The following is a 16,259-nucleotide window of genomic DNA, read 5'->3' as shown; positions in this document are numbered from 1 at the left end:
GGAAATGGATGGTGACAATGGTTGCATATCATTGTGAATATACGTAATGCCACTGAACCATACACTTAAAAACGGTTAAAATGGTAAATATTATGTTATATATATTTTACCACAATAAAAATAACTGAACAGGTCTTTTACATATAGAGAAAAATAGCTTGCTTACAGGTGTGATCAGAGGTTCTCCTGGAGCGTAGGTCCATTGCTCATTCGAGCTTTGAGCTCACAGTCATTTTCTAAGCTTCTTGAGATCAAGGTGCAGGCCTTCTTCCCTAGGATGAGAGGAGTCCCTATTCTTTTCCTGATGGATTTCTCCGTCTAAGAGGATCTACCAACTTCATACAAATGCCAGTGTTTGAACCACTTTTCCACAGATATCTGGGGGTGGGGGTGGGGCAGGGTGGAATGCAGCCTTATCCCCAAGGACTCCAGCTATATGGACCCTTGATTACACTCACTTTTCTATGGAGATTTTCTTTTTCTTTATCCTCCTGTCTATCTGAAGGTATGGCTAGACTGTTCTAAGAAAAAAACAAAAACAAAAAAACAGGCCTATAATTCTATTTGGTTGTACCAAAGTAGTTGTAGCCTCTTTGGAGACCTGAATGAGAATTAGATTAAAATATCTAAGAACGTTTCTTTCGTGTTTCACTGAAGTTGCTACCCCCTGACAACCTGAGGTCAGTTATCCAATCCGATTCATGGATTGTTTTGCAAAAATTTAGCCCGGGAATATAGACTGGGATGCTAAGCCACAGGATTTCTTTTTACAGCGTGGTGTTTTTGTGTCATCATGGCTGTATTTGCTTATTTGCCCTGTATATTTTCCTTTTCAGGAATCATTAACCAATGGCAACAGGAATCCAAGGATAAAGTGATTTCCCTCCTGTTAACTCACCTGCCTTTGCTAAAGCCAGGAAACCTTGACGCAAAAGTAGAGTATATGAAACTGCTGCCCAAAATCCTGGCGCACTCTATTGAACACAACCAGCACATCGAGGAGAGCAGGCAGCTGCTGTCCTATGCTTTGATACATCCGGCCACTTCATTGGAAGACCGCAGTGCTTTAGCCATGTGGCTGAATCACTTGGAGGACCGCACGTCGACCAGCTTCGGTGGCCAGAACCGAGGTCGCTCGGACTCTGTGGATTATGGGCAGACGCACTACTACCACCAAAGACAGAACTCCGACGACAAGCTCAATGGGTGGCAGAACTCTCGGGATTCTGGTATTTGCATCAACACATCCAACTGGCAGGACAAAAGTCTGGGGTGTGAGAATGGCCATGTGCCCCTCTACTCCTCCTCATCCGTCCCTACCACAATCAATACGATTGGAACCAGCACAAGTACAAGTAAGTGCCTTGGAAGCCTTTCAGCACAGTCTGGTTTGGCAATTTGCTGTGTGTGGCATGTCCTGCTGGGAATGTCTGCTCCCAGCACCCGTAACCCTGGGAGAGAAGGGCCGATTGGAATTGGCTGTGGGAAAGGGATCTTCGGACCCCATCTTTGTTGCTCTTTTGTTTCTGGAAGGATGAAAATGCTGGGCAGGTAAAATTATTGGTGGTCCAAATTTAGGTGACAAATAGACTCCAAAATTTTAAAAACAAGAGAGAGAGAATGAGTGGTGAAAGAAGAAAACTGTTTCCACAAATAGAAATGCCTTTCACCCTCAGCCTTTCACCCTGGGGTCTTTGAATCTGCCGAGACGCTGAGTTATGTGTGACTCTCTAAACCTGATTCTAACCCATGGTTAACCAGATAGCCTCATGGGCTTTGAGCGTTTTCTCTTTTATTTTTCCTTTTTTTCTTTCCTTTTTTTTTTTTTTTTAAATTTCACCCTGGAATGTTCCCTCCCTTGCATTTCCTGGTTTTAGTCCCCAGTTATCAGGGGCACCTTTCCTCCTGACCAGGGGAACCAGGTTTGCTAACTGAGAATGCTGCTCTGTGCTGTGGCCTGGTGTGAATGCTGTGGCCTTCTCTCGCTCAGTCTAACCCCTTAGGAGACACAGGTCAGGACCTGCTTTTCAGGAGGGAGAGCAAAGGATGGCCTTCTGCTCTTTTGACCACTAAAGCAAAGTTCCCTGCCCACAGTTGGAACTAGGGCCAGAGTCCTCTGTGGCTCCCCACTTAGGCTGAGCAAAGTGACCAAATGCCACTGGTGCTTCTATAAAGTAGCAACATGAGGGAGTGGGCCGTCACTGAACAGAATTCCTTGATGCTAGTTTGCACGTGTCTGTGAATACAGTATCAGTGCCGAAATAACTTTCTCGCGGGAAAGCTTTTGCGGTTAGACCTAATGTGCCTGTCAACATGCAGAAACCCCCAATTAAAAGATATGAGAGTATTAAGAATTGGCAGTGACGGCTTCTTGGCCTCTGTCTCCACTTGGATCTTTTGCCTAATGGGCCTTTTTAAATGTTTTTCTCAAATATAGAAGAGTGTTGAATTATAACTACGTTAATTGAAACAGTACCTTAGTGGAATAACCAAGGAAATACTTAAGATACTGCACTGATAATGCTATAACATGGAATTTTAAATTTCTTTTTCTATTTTTACATTAAGATATCAATAACTTGCACATTTCGAGAATCGGGTGATTATTGCCTCATTAGTTTACCATGTAAGAGGTGCTGGTGAGAGTCGGTCTCTTTCACAGACTAGTAATCCAGGGAATGGTTTCACTAGCCTCTGTGTGATGGAGAATGCTGGCTGGGACTATTAAATCAGACAATGCAGGCTGGGATGACAGAGCTCTTGGCCCAAGTTTCCTGGGTCAACTACAGAATCTAGTAATTGTTACAAAACTCATTGATAGTTGAGAGAAATTCAAGCTCAGAGCCATCTGCTCCTCAAAACTTGGTCTTTTGTATTTTAAGGGGTTGAATTTTATGTCATTTGTTTTGAAATTAGTCTTGGGTCATCACATTTCCGTCTCAACTGATTTACACATTTAAGGTCCGTCTTGACAAGATTAGCACATTCGAGATGGTTATCAGATTATAGTCAGCAGACTGGTATTTTTCACTGTACCCACCCAGCCCTACAGAGGGGAAGGAATGCAGAGATGCCTGTCATGGCCTCCCAGACCTTTGGGTCCCTGCGTAGTGTTTAGTAGAAAAGAATTTGAAGGTTTAACCAGATAACTAGATACATGTCTCAGGAAGAAGAAAGGGGTTTCAGAGCGAAGAAGATTAAGAGCTCAGATCTCTCATTCCAAAGTTTCATTTAAATGCTTAGGCCATGTCAACACTTGTATTTCAGTGATATTTCTTTAACAAAACGTTAATGTCATTACTTTTCTCCTCTGCATTGTCTACAGAAATTCAGTCATGTTTGTCAAAACTGCAAACCTTTGAGTCATTCATTCACTTGCATCTCTATGAAATATATCCTGAGCACCTGGGAGGCAGCTTGACAAAGTGAAATGCAAGGACTTTGATGTCAGCATGCTCTTAGGTCCAAATCTCAGATTTACAGTTTACTAACTACGAGCTGGCCAAGTGACTTAACCTCTCTGAGCAAAGTCCCTTCTTGTAAAGTGGGAACATTCACAGTACCTATCTTCAAGGGTTGTGGTGAGGACGAGTGAGATTATGTATATAAATGCCCAGCCCTGGCCAGAGCTGGCAACAGTAAGCACTCAGTAAGTGGCTACTAAGTGAATAAATAAGAGAGACTAGGAAAGACAGTGAGGAGCAAAGTGCCAACACTGATACCCAGAGACTTCATTTGCATCTTCTGATGGTCACCTGATGAAAGCACCTTTCCTGAGCCCCAGCCACACAGAGTGGACTAGGGGGCCTTGAATATGCTGTGACTTTAAGGTTAGACTTAAGGCTTCAGGACCTCTTCTGCTGCACTAAAGAGCTGCATTTCTTACTTCTTTCAAAATGGAAAAATATCTGCACAAAACAACTTGATTATAAGTAAAGAACTAAGATCAGTTAGTGCTTCACATTTTCCGATTATCAGCCACATTAATGACAGTTAATGAAAAGAAGCTAACTAGAAGACCACCCCCTTATACAGTTTTTTTGTTTGTTTTTAACCTTGATTGATTCCACTAGCATTTTATTCCTTTGGTCATTGTGTTCCAGCAAAGTACATTAACATTCATGGCCTCCTTCTTGTGTGAATTCTGAATCATTCAACTGCCCCATAAACACTTATTGCACATCTACTGGATGCTTAGCACCGTGTTTGGGTCCATGGGAATATAAGGAAGCTTAAGGAAAGTATTTCCTCCTTCAGGGAGGCTATAATATAAGTAGAAATAGAAGACATCAGCCTCACAATTAAAAGTTAAATCTTCCCTTTCTCTCAGACTTATCCACAGAAATTTTATATAATAATCCATGAGTTATATGAAAATGCAGTTAAAAAAACTCTAAGAACTTCCATGAGGCAATATAAGATTGTTTTAACTGAATGGGGGTCCATGATATAAACATTGTAAATGTAGGGAATGGAGAAATCCTTGTGAACTGGAGGGTCAAGAAAGCCTTTGCAGAGGAGACGAGAAGTGCTCCAGGATGGACATTTAGAGTGGAAGACAGGGGAGGGTACCAAGGGTAGGAATGTGCATTGTGACAAAGGAATGGAGGTTATAGTGTGCTGGCAGGGTAGGAGGACAATGAGGAGGGAGGAGAGACTCACGAAGGAAAAGGGCAGTGAGGGCAGGCAATAAAAGCAGACCGAGGGAAGGGATAGGAAAGCCCTAAAGAGGCCAAGCATGACACCATGAGTATGGGAGTGACATGAGCAATTTTATAAGGGGTATTGGTCTACTGGCCAATCAGATAGATAGCAGATGATGAGTGCAGAAACTGTGAGTTCAAAATCTCAGTTTTGAGGTAACACAAGTATCATTAGATATGGACCAAAGGCATAGATACTAGAAATGTTCCTAGGTGGAATCATTAAGATTAGGATTCAGTATTGATTTGGACGTGCATTATCAATTCACTTATTTGTTCATTCATTCACTTGGGAAATGTCTATTAAGCACCAGTATATGCCTAGCCTGTTCAAGACACTCAGGACCTGTCAGTGGACAGAACAAAGTTCCTCTCCCTTGTGGAGCTTGCAGTCTAGTGTCTACAAATTATACTATGTAAGTGAATTACATAATGCGCTAGAGATTGATAAGTGACATGGTTATAAGAAAAAGAAGAGGGTCAGGAAGATCGGACCTACGTGGTGAGCTGGTTATAGTATTAAATAGGGTGGTTAAGGCAGACCTCATTGAGAAAACCTCAATGAGCAAAGACTTGAAGAAGGTGAGGTATGGTTAGCCAAGAGGATGTCTAGGGCAAGAGTAGTCCAGGTAGAAAAAAAGCTAGAGTATAGATCCCAAGATAGAGAAATGCCAGTTTGTTTGGGGAAAAGCAAGAAGGCTAGTGGCTGCTGAAAGGGAGTGGGTAAGGTAGGCAAGGGTACAGGATACAGAGGCAATGGGAGGGACAGATCCTGCAGGGCATCGTAAGTCATTGCAAGGACTCTGATGCTTGCTCTCAATAAATCAGGAAGCCATTGGAGGATTTTTGGCAGATGAATGACATGATTAGACTTACATTTTAAAGGGATCACTTTGGCTGCTGTATTAGGAATAAATTGTACCAGGACAAGAACAGAAACACAAAGACCAGTTAAGAAGAGACTATTGCAGTAATCTAGGCAAGATACCGATGACACAGACCAGGATGGCCATGGTGAGTAGGAGTCAGGGGAGCATGCTCTAAGTCTAGGTATGTTTTGAAAATACGGCCAACAGGATTTCCTGACAGTAAATGACAGGCGTGAGGGAGAGAATTCAAGAATGACACCAGGGTTTTTTGCTTATACAACTGGAAAGAAGATTGAGAAAGTCCCTACTTATTGAATAGGTTTCAGGGTAAGATTGGGAGTTCAGTGTCATCCATGATGAGTTCACCCTTCTGTTAGACAATCAGAGATGTCTAGTAGGCCGTTTGATATATGAGTATGTAATTCAGGAGAGAAGATTGATCTGAGATAGACATTTGGGAGTTATGGATGGTACTTAAAGCTTTGCAACTAATCGAGATTACCAAGATAGAGATGTAGACAGAGAAGAAGACAAAGGACCAACCCTGGGCCCTTCAACATGAAGGCTGAAAAAAAGACAAAAGAGCAGCAATCAATACTAAAGAGAAACCCTTGAAGCTGGGGGAAAAACCAAGTGTGTGCGTGTTGCAAGGCAAATGAAAAAAAGTTTCAAGAAGGAAAAAGTGATCATCTGAGTAAAATTCTACTGGTCGGTCAAATTAGACGAAGACCGAGAATCAGTCACTGGATTTATCAAGAAGGGATATTAGAGATAAATTGGGTGTTCTTCACACATGATAGGTATTGAAGGGATGAACAAAGTTAAGTTAGTGATTCCAAAGAGGTGAGAGGCAAGACAGGGAGAGATATAAGCTTGATTTTGGATGTGTATTGACGTCGAGAACATGTTGGGACACTGAGATGGGGAAAAAAATGACATATGGGAGGCATTACAAATAGATGGTGAAGCTATGCAGTTTTGAAGGAAAAGATTAGGGTGAGGCTAAAAGTGGGAGCAAAAATTAAGCCTTAATGTAACCAGAATCAACCTGTTTTCATCCATTCAGGCAGAAGTTAAATCAAATGAGCTCTCCTAGGACCTTTGAGCTGGGCCTTTTTTTTCCATGAGATAAGAGAAGAATGGGTTGGGACAGATTGAGAAGGCTATTAAGCAACATGTTTCATAGCATCAAGGTGCTTCAAAGGAGATGGAAGAATGTGTTTTCCACACCTCACTCTCCTTATAAGGCTACTCAGGAGTCTGATGACTGAGAGCAAGAATGTGCAGATTCTTCACCATAAGCCTATGAGACCAGAAAGGACCAAAGTACTGGCTGTCACAAACCGCACATAAGTCTTGGCCAACTTCGTTTTAGCCATCACAAGCAATTCCAAACACATAAAGGGCAGGAACCTGGCTTAGCATCTCTAGACTTGCTACAGAAAAAGTAAACTGTTCAGGAAAAGAACAAGTCTCTCCTGGTTTTCTTAAGGGCCCACAGCAGTCCCTTGTGTGGAGGTCATTGCCACCTCCCTTGCCCCAAACTGCCTTTCTAACCTTTTTCTACTCTTCACTGACAGGCTTGGACCTGGAAGAAAACTTTGTGCTGCAGTTATAAGCGAAAGGAACTTATTTCTGTTCAAATCGTTGCAAATATTGATTTTTCTTAGCATTCCTTACATTTGGATTTGAAAATATGCTGACCTTTGCTAGCTGAGGATGAGGCAAGAACTCAGAAACTTCGGGTAACAAAAATTGTTCCAAAATGCTCCATTTGAACTGTTCCCTTCTACGGTCTTGTAGTACATCTTGGAAACTTAGTATTTCTTTTATTAATCTTGGTGGATTTTTCTAATGATAAAACAATACATTTTTAAAAATCGGTACCATAGACCATAAAAAGTAACTCAGCAGGGATCGTGTGCAAGTACATAGTGTCTATATTACATGCTGGCTACTGTTCAAAACCCTTTAGATAAACATTAACTCATTTAATCCTCATGACTCCATGATATGGTTATTATAGTTTTCCTCATTTGACAGATGAGCAAACTGAGGCATAGGGAGGTTAAGAAACTTGACAGATTAATATAAGTGGATGAACTGGGGTTTGAACCCAGGCAGTCAGGCTCCGGAGTCTGCCTCTGAACTCAAAGTCATGTGCCTTTCCTTCCTAACCCATCCTTGGCTACTTAGTGGCTCATAGACCTTTGTTTTTTTCTGACTCTGAATTTGCCCCCACAAAGACCAGCCACCCTATAGCATCAGTGTTCTCCATAGCACACAGATCTAAGACCCTGCCCAATTGCTGCCTCTGTGTGACTTCCTGAGAAAAAGGAGCCGTTTCTGTGCTCGCTTTGATCCATATACTTCGATGTCAACCCTTAGCATTCTATGTCACAGTTTTTGATCAACATTTGGCCTCCCCTTCCTGATTATAAACTGCCTAGGGAGAGGGATTGTGTATCCTTCTTGTCCTCTTAGAACACCATGTGGCTCAAAAAGTCACAGAAATTTTGAAGATGGAAAATTCCTAGCATGCATTCAGCGGCCACTCTCCTGTGGCAGAACGTCTCTGTTAGATAATGGCTATCTCTTGCTAAGCCCAGATGTGGCCTACAGATCTTCCTCAATATGCCCCTCGAGGCAGCCACTGTAATTCAATAAGAGATGGCACGTGAGCTAAAGCCTACCAGTCTATCCTGCCATAACTGTTTTCTGAACCGTAGGGACTAAATAAATTCCTGGGCTCACTAGGCAGATGTTCATGAAGTTAATGAATTTCCGAAATAAATGAGAAAAATGTCCTTGAGAAGTCACTAAATATTTGATGATAATATTGGTCATTTAGCCTTCTCTTAGTGACATTTATTGTTACTCTTGCTATTTTTGTGATTTATTTTACCAATTCGGTCTCAATACTAACAGGCTTTTAATAATATCCTGTGATCTTGATTGTGGAGGTAGTTATATGAATTTATATATGTGATAAAATGCCACAGAGTTATACACAAACTCATATCAAAAAAATTAATGTGTACAAAAACTGTAGAGATCTGAGTAAGATCTACCATTTTATTTCATTGTGTTCTGTAAAGGTTACTTTTCTGGTTTTGACAATGCACTATAGTCATATAAAATGTCACCTTCAGGGAAACTGAGGAATGGGTACATGAGACCTCTCTATGTATAGTATTTTTGCAATTTCTTATAAAGCTGTAATTATTTCAAACTTAAAAGTTAAAAAAAAAAAACTAATGGGCACCCAGTGCCTGGAGATTTCTTGGGCTTTGATCTTTATTTCTTGACCTCTCTGGGAGGTGAAGGGTCTGTCCAAATAAAGAAACAATGGTGCTCGGCTCCAGGAAGCCAACACCTGAAACAACACTTCAGCACCAAGGTGAGGTGTGAGGGCCACGTGGGTCTCAGGGTAAGCGGTTCTTTTGGGATCCCCTGATCTGCAATGGGAAAAACTCTTCAAGTCCATCAATCGTCTCCTTAGGCAGCCAGGGCCAGCTCTTTCAGAGATATCTGTTTGGTTCAAGAAGTCCTTCGTTCTCCCTCTGCCTTTCACATTTTCTTACAAGACCACCAGCCACTTTAAGCTCATTCCAGTCGGCCTGTAATATCCATCAGAATATGGATATTCAAGGGAAGGAGGGAGACCATGCAGCTTTTGTCAAGCCTGATAAGAAAAGAGGTCTTTTCGAGTGGCCTCTTGGAAATTGAAAAGGAAGGGCACAGTCTGGGGACTCCGGTTCTGTCCTACAGGCTTCAGGTCATCCCATCCTAATTAGGCCTTTAGAGCCGCTGCTGTCATTTGGAGTTGCTTTCAAATTTTCATGGAATTATTTTGTCTTTTATGAACAGACTTCCTCAGTGGAAAATTTCTTCCTACCAAAAATCTAGCCAACCTGGCATGTAACTGAAAAATTCCATTATTTCCTTAACCCCTCATTTGCTCTTCAAAGAGATAACTCTAGTTGCTTGCTTCCTTTGAGAAGCATTATAACAGCTGGCATGATATATTTTTAGCTTCAACTTGCTTCCCCTTTGGGGGAAACTTTTTTTAAGCATGGTACTGGCCTTCCTGATACTACATTGTGAAGATGGCTTAGCAGTGTCTCGGAGGACCTGATATTGCCACTGCCTAATCTTCTCCCATTTCCAAAAGTTCAACAGTTTTACAGGACTGTGCTTTTCATCACCATGCCTAGTGTTTGTTTTCTGGGGCTTGGAGAAGAACAGTCAGAAAAACACTGTAGTAAGCAAGAAGTCTGCTGGTTTATTGTGAGTTAGAGACCCTACTGCTTTGGAGAAGTCAAAGACCTGTGTGGGCTACATGAGTCTTGGATCACGAGGCTATGCCACCCATCCTCTATCCGGAAGGGTTTTTTTAGACTCTAATGAGAGTGAAGATTATTAAACACTAGATGAGTTACAAAGGAAGGCAATAGTGTTTCCGGTTCTCCACTGTACTTCAAAAATAGGGTAGATTCTGGCTGAAATAAATGGCTTAAATTGGACTAGACTGGAAGAGGGTAGGAACAAGGAGGAGACGAACAAGATGGTTTCTTTAAGACTGTGAGCCCTGTAGTCTTATGATTTCTATTATTTCACAAAGTTTAGAGTCACAGTCTTAACAGTGGCTGCTCCACAATCAATTGGATAAGGAATAATTTAATCTTGCATTTACTTATGTTTTTCTCTTCTCACTTTGAAGATTTTCAGGGACAAACTCAGGTTACACTGAGGAAAGATTTATTATGTATGTAGCTTATATAGATCTTTGATATCTTTAGTATCAAGCAAGTTAAACACTAAGTTTCATAGTTTCAGATGAGGATAAATCTTAGTAGGTATATTTTCTAGCTCTTAAACACTGTATTGGGGGAGGGTAGGTGGTGGAAAAAATTTAAATCATTTCTTCAATTAAAAAATAAATATAAAAAAATCAAATAAAAACAAAAATAATAATAATAAAACACAAAAGATTTTAAAAAACGCTGTATGTATCATTCCTTCCATTCTCATACCTTCACCCCAGGCTTCCACATTTTATTAGGTAAAATATAGTATTAGGAATCTCAAGTATAAGTCAAATACGAGAAGAGTATGGATTTGGGGAGGCGAGGTAGGCAGGAGGTTTCAAAACTTGGAAAATGCTATAAAAGATTTTTGTGGATTGGAGACAGGCTAAAATTCCTGACATACTGTGGGGTAATCATTCTTTGTCAAAAATCTGGACCATTGACACGTTCCGTGGTTAGAGTTAGAGAGTAGAGCCAACGAGAACACAGGATTTGCTTTAGAGGTTTGTTTCACAGCCAGTCTTGCTGTGATGCTTCCTTTCGGAAAAGCCTAGCAAAACTCATATGGAACTAAAAGATTTATAACAGGTTATTTCATACTTTAGTTTTTTCCTTTGCCCAGTAAGGCATTGCAATGCAAAGGGAATTATAAGGCTTAAGTGGCATTTTAGATATTCATGTTTGAGGTATAAATGATGAGATAGTCTTGATCAAGATCAAGAACATGGCTTTGAAGTCAGATGACTTGGTTTTAAATTCCAGCTCCACCAACAACTAGGTGCGTGACCATGGACGAATTACTTGATCTCTAAACCTCCTTTCCTCATCTGTAAAATGAGAATTAATTTCAGTAGAAGACCTCTTAATCAACTTGATCACGGTGGGTAGTTGATGTGTTAATTGCAATAGCTATCTAAAGCAGGGAATTATAAAAAAGGCATAAGACCTTAAACATACTATTTTAACTTAAAGCTTAAATACGTAAATTTGTGTGCCATCATTTGTATGGAGCGATGGCTCTTTCTTTGATGATAGGGCTCCTGACTGAGGCTGTTTTTTGTCTTTCCTGCATAAATCGCACTCTTGATGCATTACTGTCTGTGATTTCTTTAAAATGGAGCAGGAATTTGAAGACATTTGCAAAAACAATCAGTACAGAATCTTTCTAGTTTTTTTTTTATAATTTAGCTTATAGTTTTCTCACACTGAATTCAACAGATTTTTAAGCAAAACAATGAATATTTCTAAAGCATGGTAACAAAGTTTTCGTGCATTTAACTTTGTTATAATTCATATGTCATTGTTGCTGTTACGCTTTTTAATATTACATATTTATCGTAATAAATCCAAGTGACATAACCAGGTTTGGGAATAAATTCAACTGACTGTTGGTACACCTACAAGTAAGCTAGTAGAAGCAGTAAATTACAGTCCTTGAGAAGTTGATGAGCCATGGGCATCAGTAAGTAGTTTAAAGAAAATGGAGAGTACTGGTTGGTCCAGCAAGTTAGTTAAATGAAGATGAGTTAAGAAGAGCTAGTTCTAAGGGCTGTTATGAGGATTAAATGAGAAATGTGTGTAAAGCCCTTGCCAGTAGGAGGTGCACAACAAATGATAGTTCTCATTATTATTATTTCTGCACCGGTCGTTAATGCTGATACAGTAAGTGGTGCTTCTTCTACTGGTCCAAGCTCTGCAGTAAACTAGGATGTAAATACGCTCCTCAGAACAGCCCTATGACAAAGCTCTTATACTATGCTTAACTTTGTAATCCTGAAATCAAGATACTTTGACTCAGCTCTATAAAGAGCCAAAGAGCTCCCTGTAAGGATTAGTCCAGTGACACATCTTACTAAATACCTCAAGATGGACCAGAAAGGGGGGAAAAAAGGAAGTAAGGAGTAAGGTAAAAATTTGTTGATGTTGCTTCTTTGGCATCCATTGCTAACAGAAATAATTTTTTTTAATTAGTACTAAGTATGAGGATATTATTTGAATTTATAAAAATGATTCTTAAGTAACAGAATAAGATTTAGTGTAAATAAATGACACTATATACATAGATACAGTCCAGGGAAGTGTGGCCAGGGAGTGTTTGTGCCACAGGGAAAAGAGCAGTGGATTAGGAAAGTCACTCCACCTGTAACTCAGTGTGTGACCTTGAGACTCCCACTTCTTTATGAAGTCATGATGTGGTATGATCCTTAGGGACACTTTTTTGTGCTTTCATTCTGTGCTTCCAAGGCAGAAAAGTTTCCAACTCATAGAGTACTGAGGATGAGTATTCAGTGCTGTTATGTTGGGGTAAGTGGGAGAAAGAGAATGAAATGCCAACCAATGTGCTGGGCTAGTCTGAGAAATTTGGCACCTGCCAAAGCTGGGAAGAGATCTTCCTGCTATATTCAGCATTAGCTTCATACTCAGTGAGAATCTGATATGCTTTTGGTCCCCCTCATTTTTAAAAGAACATGAACACCAGTAACTGCTACCTGGAATATGGATCTGGGACATCTGGCAGATGGGGGTCAGTGGGAGATCCCTTTTTACTCTTACCTTTTGAAGTAAATACCATGTTAGTGCCATGTATTATCTATTAAAATAAAAAAGATCTGAAATGAAAAAGATATGAAGATGTTAGTGAAGGAAGAAAGGGAAAAATGATATTCTAAAATAAAAGACAGGGTAACATAACCTGGAGTAATAATGCTAAATAAGAAGTGATTTGATCATTTAGAAACATATTAAAATCTATTAATAGGAAGGGCACTATCATGAGTTCCTTGGTCTGTGCCATACAGAAAGACAAGAAAATTGGCAAAAATTACAGACAAAGACCTAGTGATGATGAAACTCCAGGGCTATGGAATCCAAATATAGATTCTCTATCCTTTCTGAATTCAAAGGAAAAAAAAACAGGGGGTCACCAGGTTCAGTTGCCTGGCACTTAGATCTAAGGCCACTTGAAGACTGTTCATGCTCTGTGATTGTGGCGTCATCAAGACAGGATTCTTTTGGAAGAAAAGTTGACTGTTTGAAGGTTCTTTGTTTTAAGAGATCTGATAAACATGTGGCCTGTTACTGGTCTTATTCTCAGGCCACAGGGTCAAACATTCCCACAGCAGGAGTAGGGACATGCAGTTTGGGGGCCCTCTCTCAAAAGCCACTACCCATTTTGGATTTTGAAAACACACGCAACAACTTTTGCTATACTCAAATTAAAATAAAATTAGAGGTGTATCCCTTAGCCCCGGTTATCTGAGCAGCAGTCTCTGAGTAGCATCAGTGGATAACTACCATATCCAACACCATCTTACAGAGCCTGGAAATTCAACTTCCTCAGTGGAAAGGAAGTGATGGTGGCAAGTATTAAAAAACCAAGCACATTCTCCTAATCTATCATTAGTGTCAAGGTGAAGCATCTGGGAGAGAACATATACTATAGACAAGTCTCCTTTTTTCTTAAAACGTTTCCTGAAATGAACATTTTTTTAACTCAAATTATTTTTCCCTTAACTAAAACTATGATTTGGGGTAAAAATTGTCTTGGTTTCTAATTAATCTTCATTGGCAGGAACTCTTAAAACCAGGTTAAGGGCCTCAGTTCCTGAGATTCTCTATCAAAGTTATTAATCTATAAAGTATTTTAAAATAACAAATATTGAAAAAATTTCATCAGGTGATTTTTTTTTTTTTGTAGTGTCTATAATAGTTCTCTGATTAGTAAATTGAAATTCTTTAGGTGACTTTTTTGGTTTGGGTTTGCTGTTTTTAACAAGTCAGATTTAAGTGGCATTGGTCGAGCAGGGCAGGTGGTGGCACTGATTCCTACCTCAGGCTGAGTTTCTAAATTCAGAGTGAAGTCTTCCTGAATACTTCCAGGAGCTAAAGAGAGAACTCGCTGAGGAGAGATGCTGACGTGAGGGCTTGGCTAGAATAATGCCTGGATCTGCATCCACTGGGCACGCTGGGAGAATGCTCAAGACTGCAGCGCGCTTGGAAGAATTTTGGAATAGTCAGTAGACCTCAGGGAGATAGGTTTCGAGAAAGGGAATTATTCACATATGTTCATCATTATCCAAGAAATTATTTTGTGCCTGTCATGTTGTTATTAATTCCGCTAGGTTTAGCCGGATAATCTTAATATCTCAACTGAATGTTTATTATTCTAAAAGTCAGAGCTCACTACAAGTACAATAATGGCATCTTTGGGTAAAAATGACTACATTTGTCTGTTGACTTTTGGCAATGTAGCTCCAAACTCACTTGGAATCTCAAAACATTGTGTGCTCCACTTCAAAGTCTGAGAGTTGTTGATTCCCAAGAGTGTGTCTATTTTGGTTATGAGGCTGACAATGTGCTCGAGACCAGCCAGTCTCTAAATCTGGACCTGAGCTGCAGATCCTAAATTCCAGGTAAGCCTTGTTGCATAGCTTCCTGCTGTTCGGGAATGAGTATTGTCAATACTCAGAGAAGGTAGACATCTTGCTAGCAAATGATGTGTTGTTTGAAGCTTTCTTTTCAATCCTGAGATTTGTGAAATAGAATTTAAAGCTTCGTATGGTCAGTTCTTTCCATGATTTTCTGTTGGTGATCTCTCTCTCTTGCTAGAAACAGTTGCATAATTTTTATTTGCTTCTGGAGTTCTTCTCTTGCTCCTCTTCCCCGGCCACTCCATCTGTATGCAGTTCAGAGAGCAGGCTAATTATGAAGTACTGGAGAAACAGTCACTCAGAGAAAAACTCTTTAAGCACTCAACTGGGATAGCTTAACGCCGGGGTCACACTAGTGACCATCGATTCATTCACATCCACACGTCTGCACGTGAGTTGCCTTCCATCCTTTTGCAGTTGCGTGAGCAAACTTTTTAGAAAGGTCTGCACAAGAAATAAGTGCTTTTTCTTAAAGGACAGGACAAGCAAAGAAATTTCCTTGCTTACTTCTTGAAAAATAGCTACAAGGTGACCAAGAAAAAAGATATGTTCCTATCCTTAACCAAGCCCCTTCATTTTGCTTCTGTCTCCTCCCCTCCTCCCTGCCCCAAATGGTTTAGGAGCAAGAAGCTTTATACACTCAGGGGTCAGACTCTTGAACTGGTGTGACTCAAGCAAAAGGGCTGCTGAAATGCCTTGACCCAGAAGATTGCTTTTGCCTGCAGGTCAGTTTTTTCAACTCCACTTCAGCATACTGTGTAAATGGCTTACTTTCGGAGATGGTGACTTTGTGAAACCACTGTGCCACCCTCAGTGGTGTGGACTGGGAGAATGAGGAAGCGTTTGCTAGGTAGTTCACTTAAGAATTCCAACTTTGGGAAAGAACGCTACAGAGGAACACCTTTCCTCTCTGCCTCTTACTCTCTTTAATCATTCAGCTTAGGCTCAGCCCCTTGGAATCATCCAGACTAGCAAAGATGTGAATGGGCCCTTGGCTGAGCTGTTGGAATTCTAGAAGAAACCTGCTAAATACCCAGATTTACCTTTGAGCCTAAAGAATCAATAGAATCCCAATGCCAAGTCTATCCAGTTGGAACTTTGGTGAAATTTCTACCCTCAACAAACCCGTGATAATCATGAGGATCCCACTGGGAATCCTATCTCTAAGCCTATCACAGGGTGGAGTTGGGGGCCTTCCTTTGGTGCTGGAGAAGTTTGCTTTTCCTCAAGTCCTGCAGTTCAAAGATGAGTCTGACTTTCCAGACTTGCCCCAACTTAGATCTACTTCCCAAATCTAGCAATCAGTGGAAGCAGCCTAGTTTTTAGGATTGAAGGGAGACTTGGGGCAAATGACCCCACACTTCTCAATGTTCTCCCCTTTGTTATACTCTAACTACTTCAAGAACATGTGTTGGAAGCACAGATCTGGTAGGGTCACTAAAACAC

General features: G+C 40.5%; 1 protein-coding gene across 5 annotated transcripts in view; it reads left to right on the top strand.

The window, feature by feature from the left end:
* The first annotated feature begins 778 nt into the window (after positions 1 to 778).
* SAMD4A (sterile alpha motif domain containing 4A) overlaps positions 779 to 16,259 on the top strand; it is a 90,656-nt gene continuing 75,175 nt past the window's right edge. For 3 of the 5 annotated variants that reach the window (XM_039866576.1, XM_039866575.1, XM_039866574.1), the window contains exon 1: positions 779 to 1,355. In XM_039866576.1, the coding sequence (XP_039722510.1) occupies positions 794 to 1,355 (562 nt within the window). In that variant the 5' untranslated portion in view covers positions 779 to 793. The remainder of the gene's footprint in view (positions 1,356 to 16,259) is intronic. The other 2 variants (XM_039866572.1, XM_039866573.1) reach the window with 1 other exon arrangement.

Source organism: Pteropus medius, unplaced genomic scaffold, assembly GCF_902729225.1.
Source record: "Pteropus medius unplaced genomic scaffold, Ma_sr-lr_union100, whole genome shotgun sequence".
Classification (NCBI taxonomy): domain Eukaryota; kingdom Metazoa; phylum Chordata; class Mammalia; order Chiroptera; family Pteropodidae; genus Pteropus; species Pteropus medius.
This window is presented reverse-complemented; position numbering and strand designations above follow the sequence as displayed.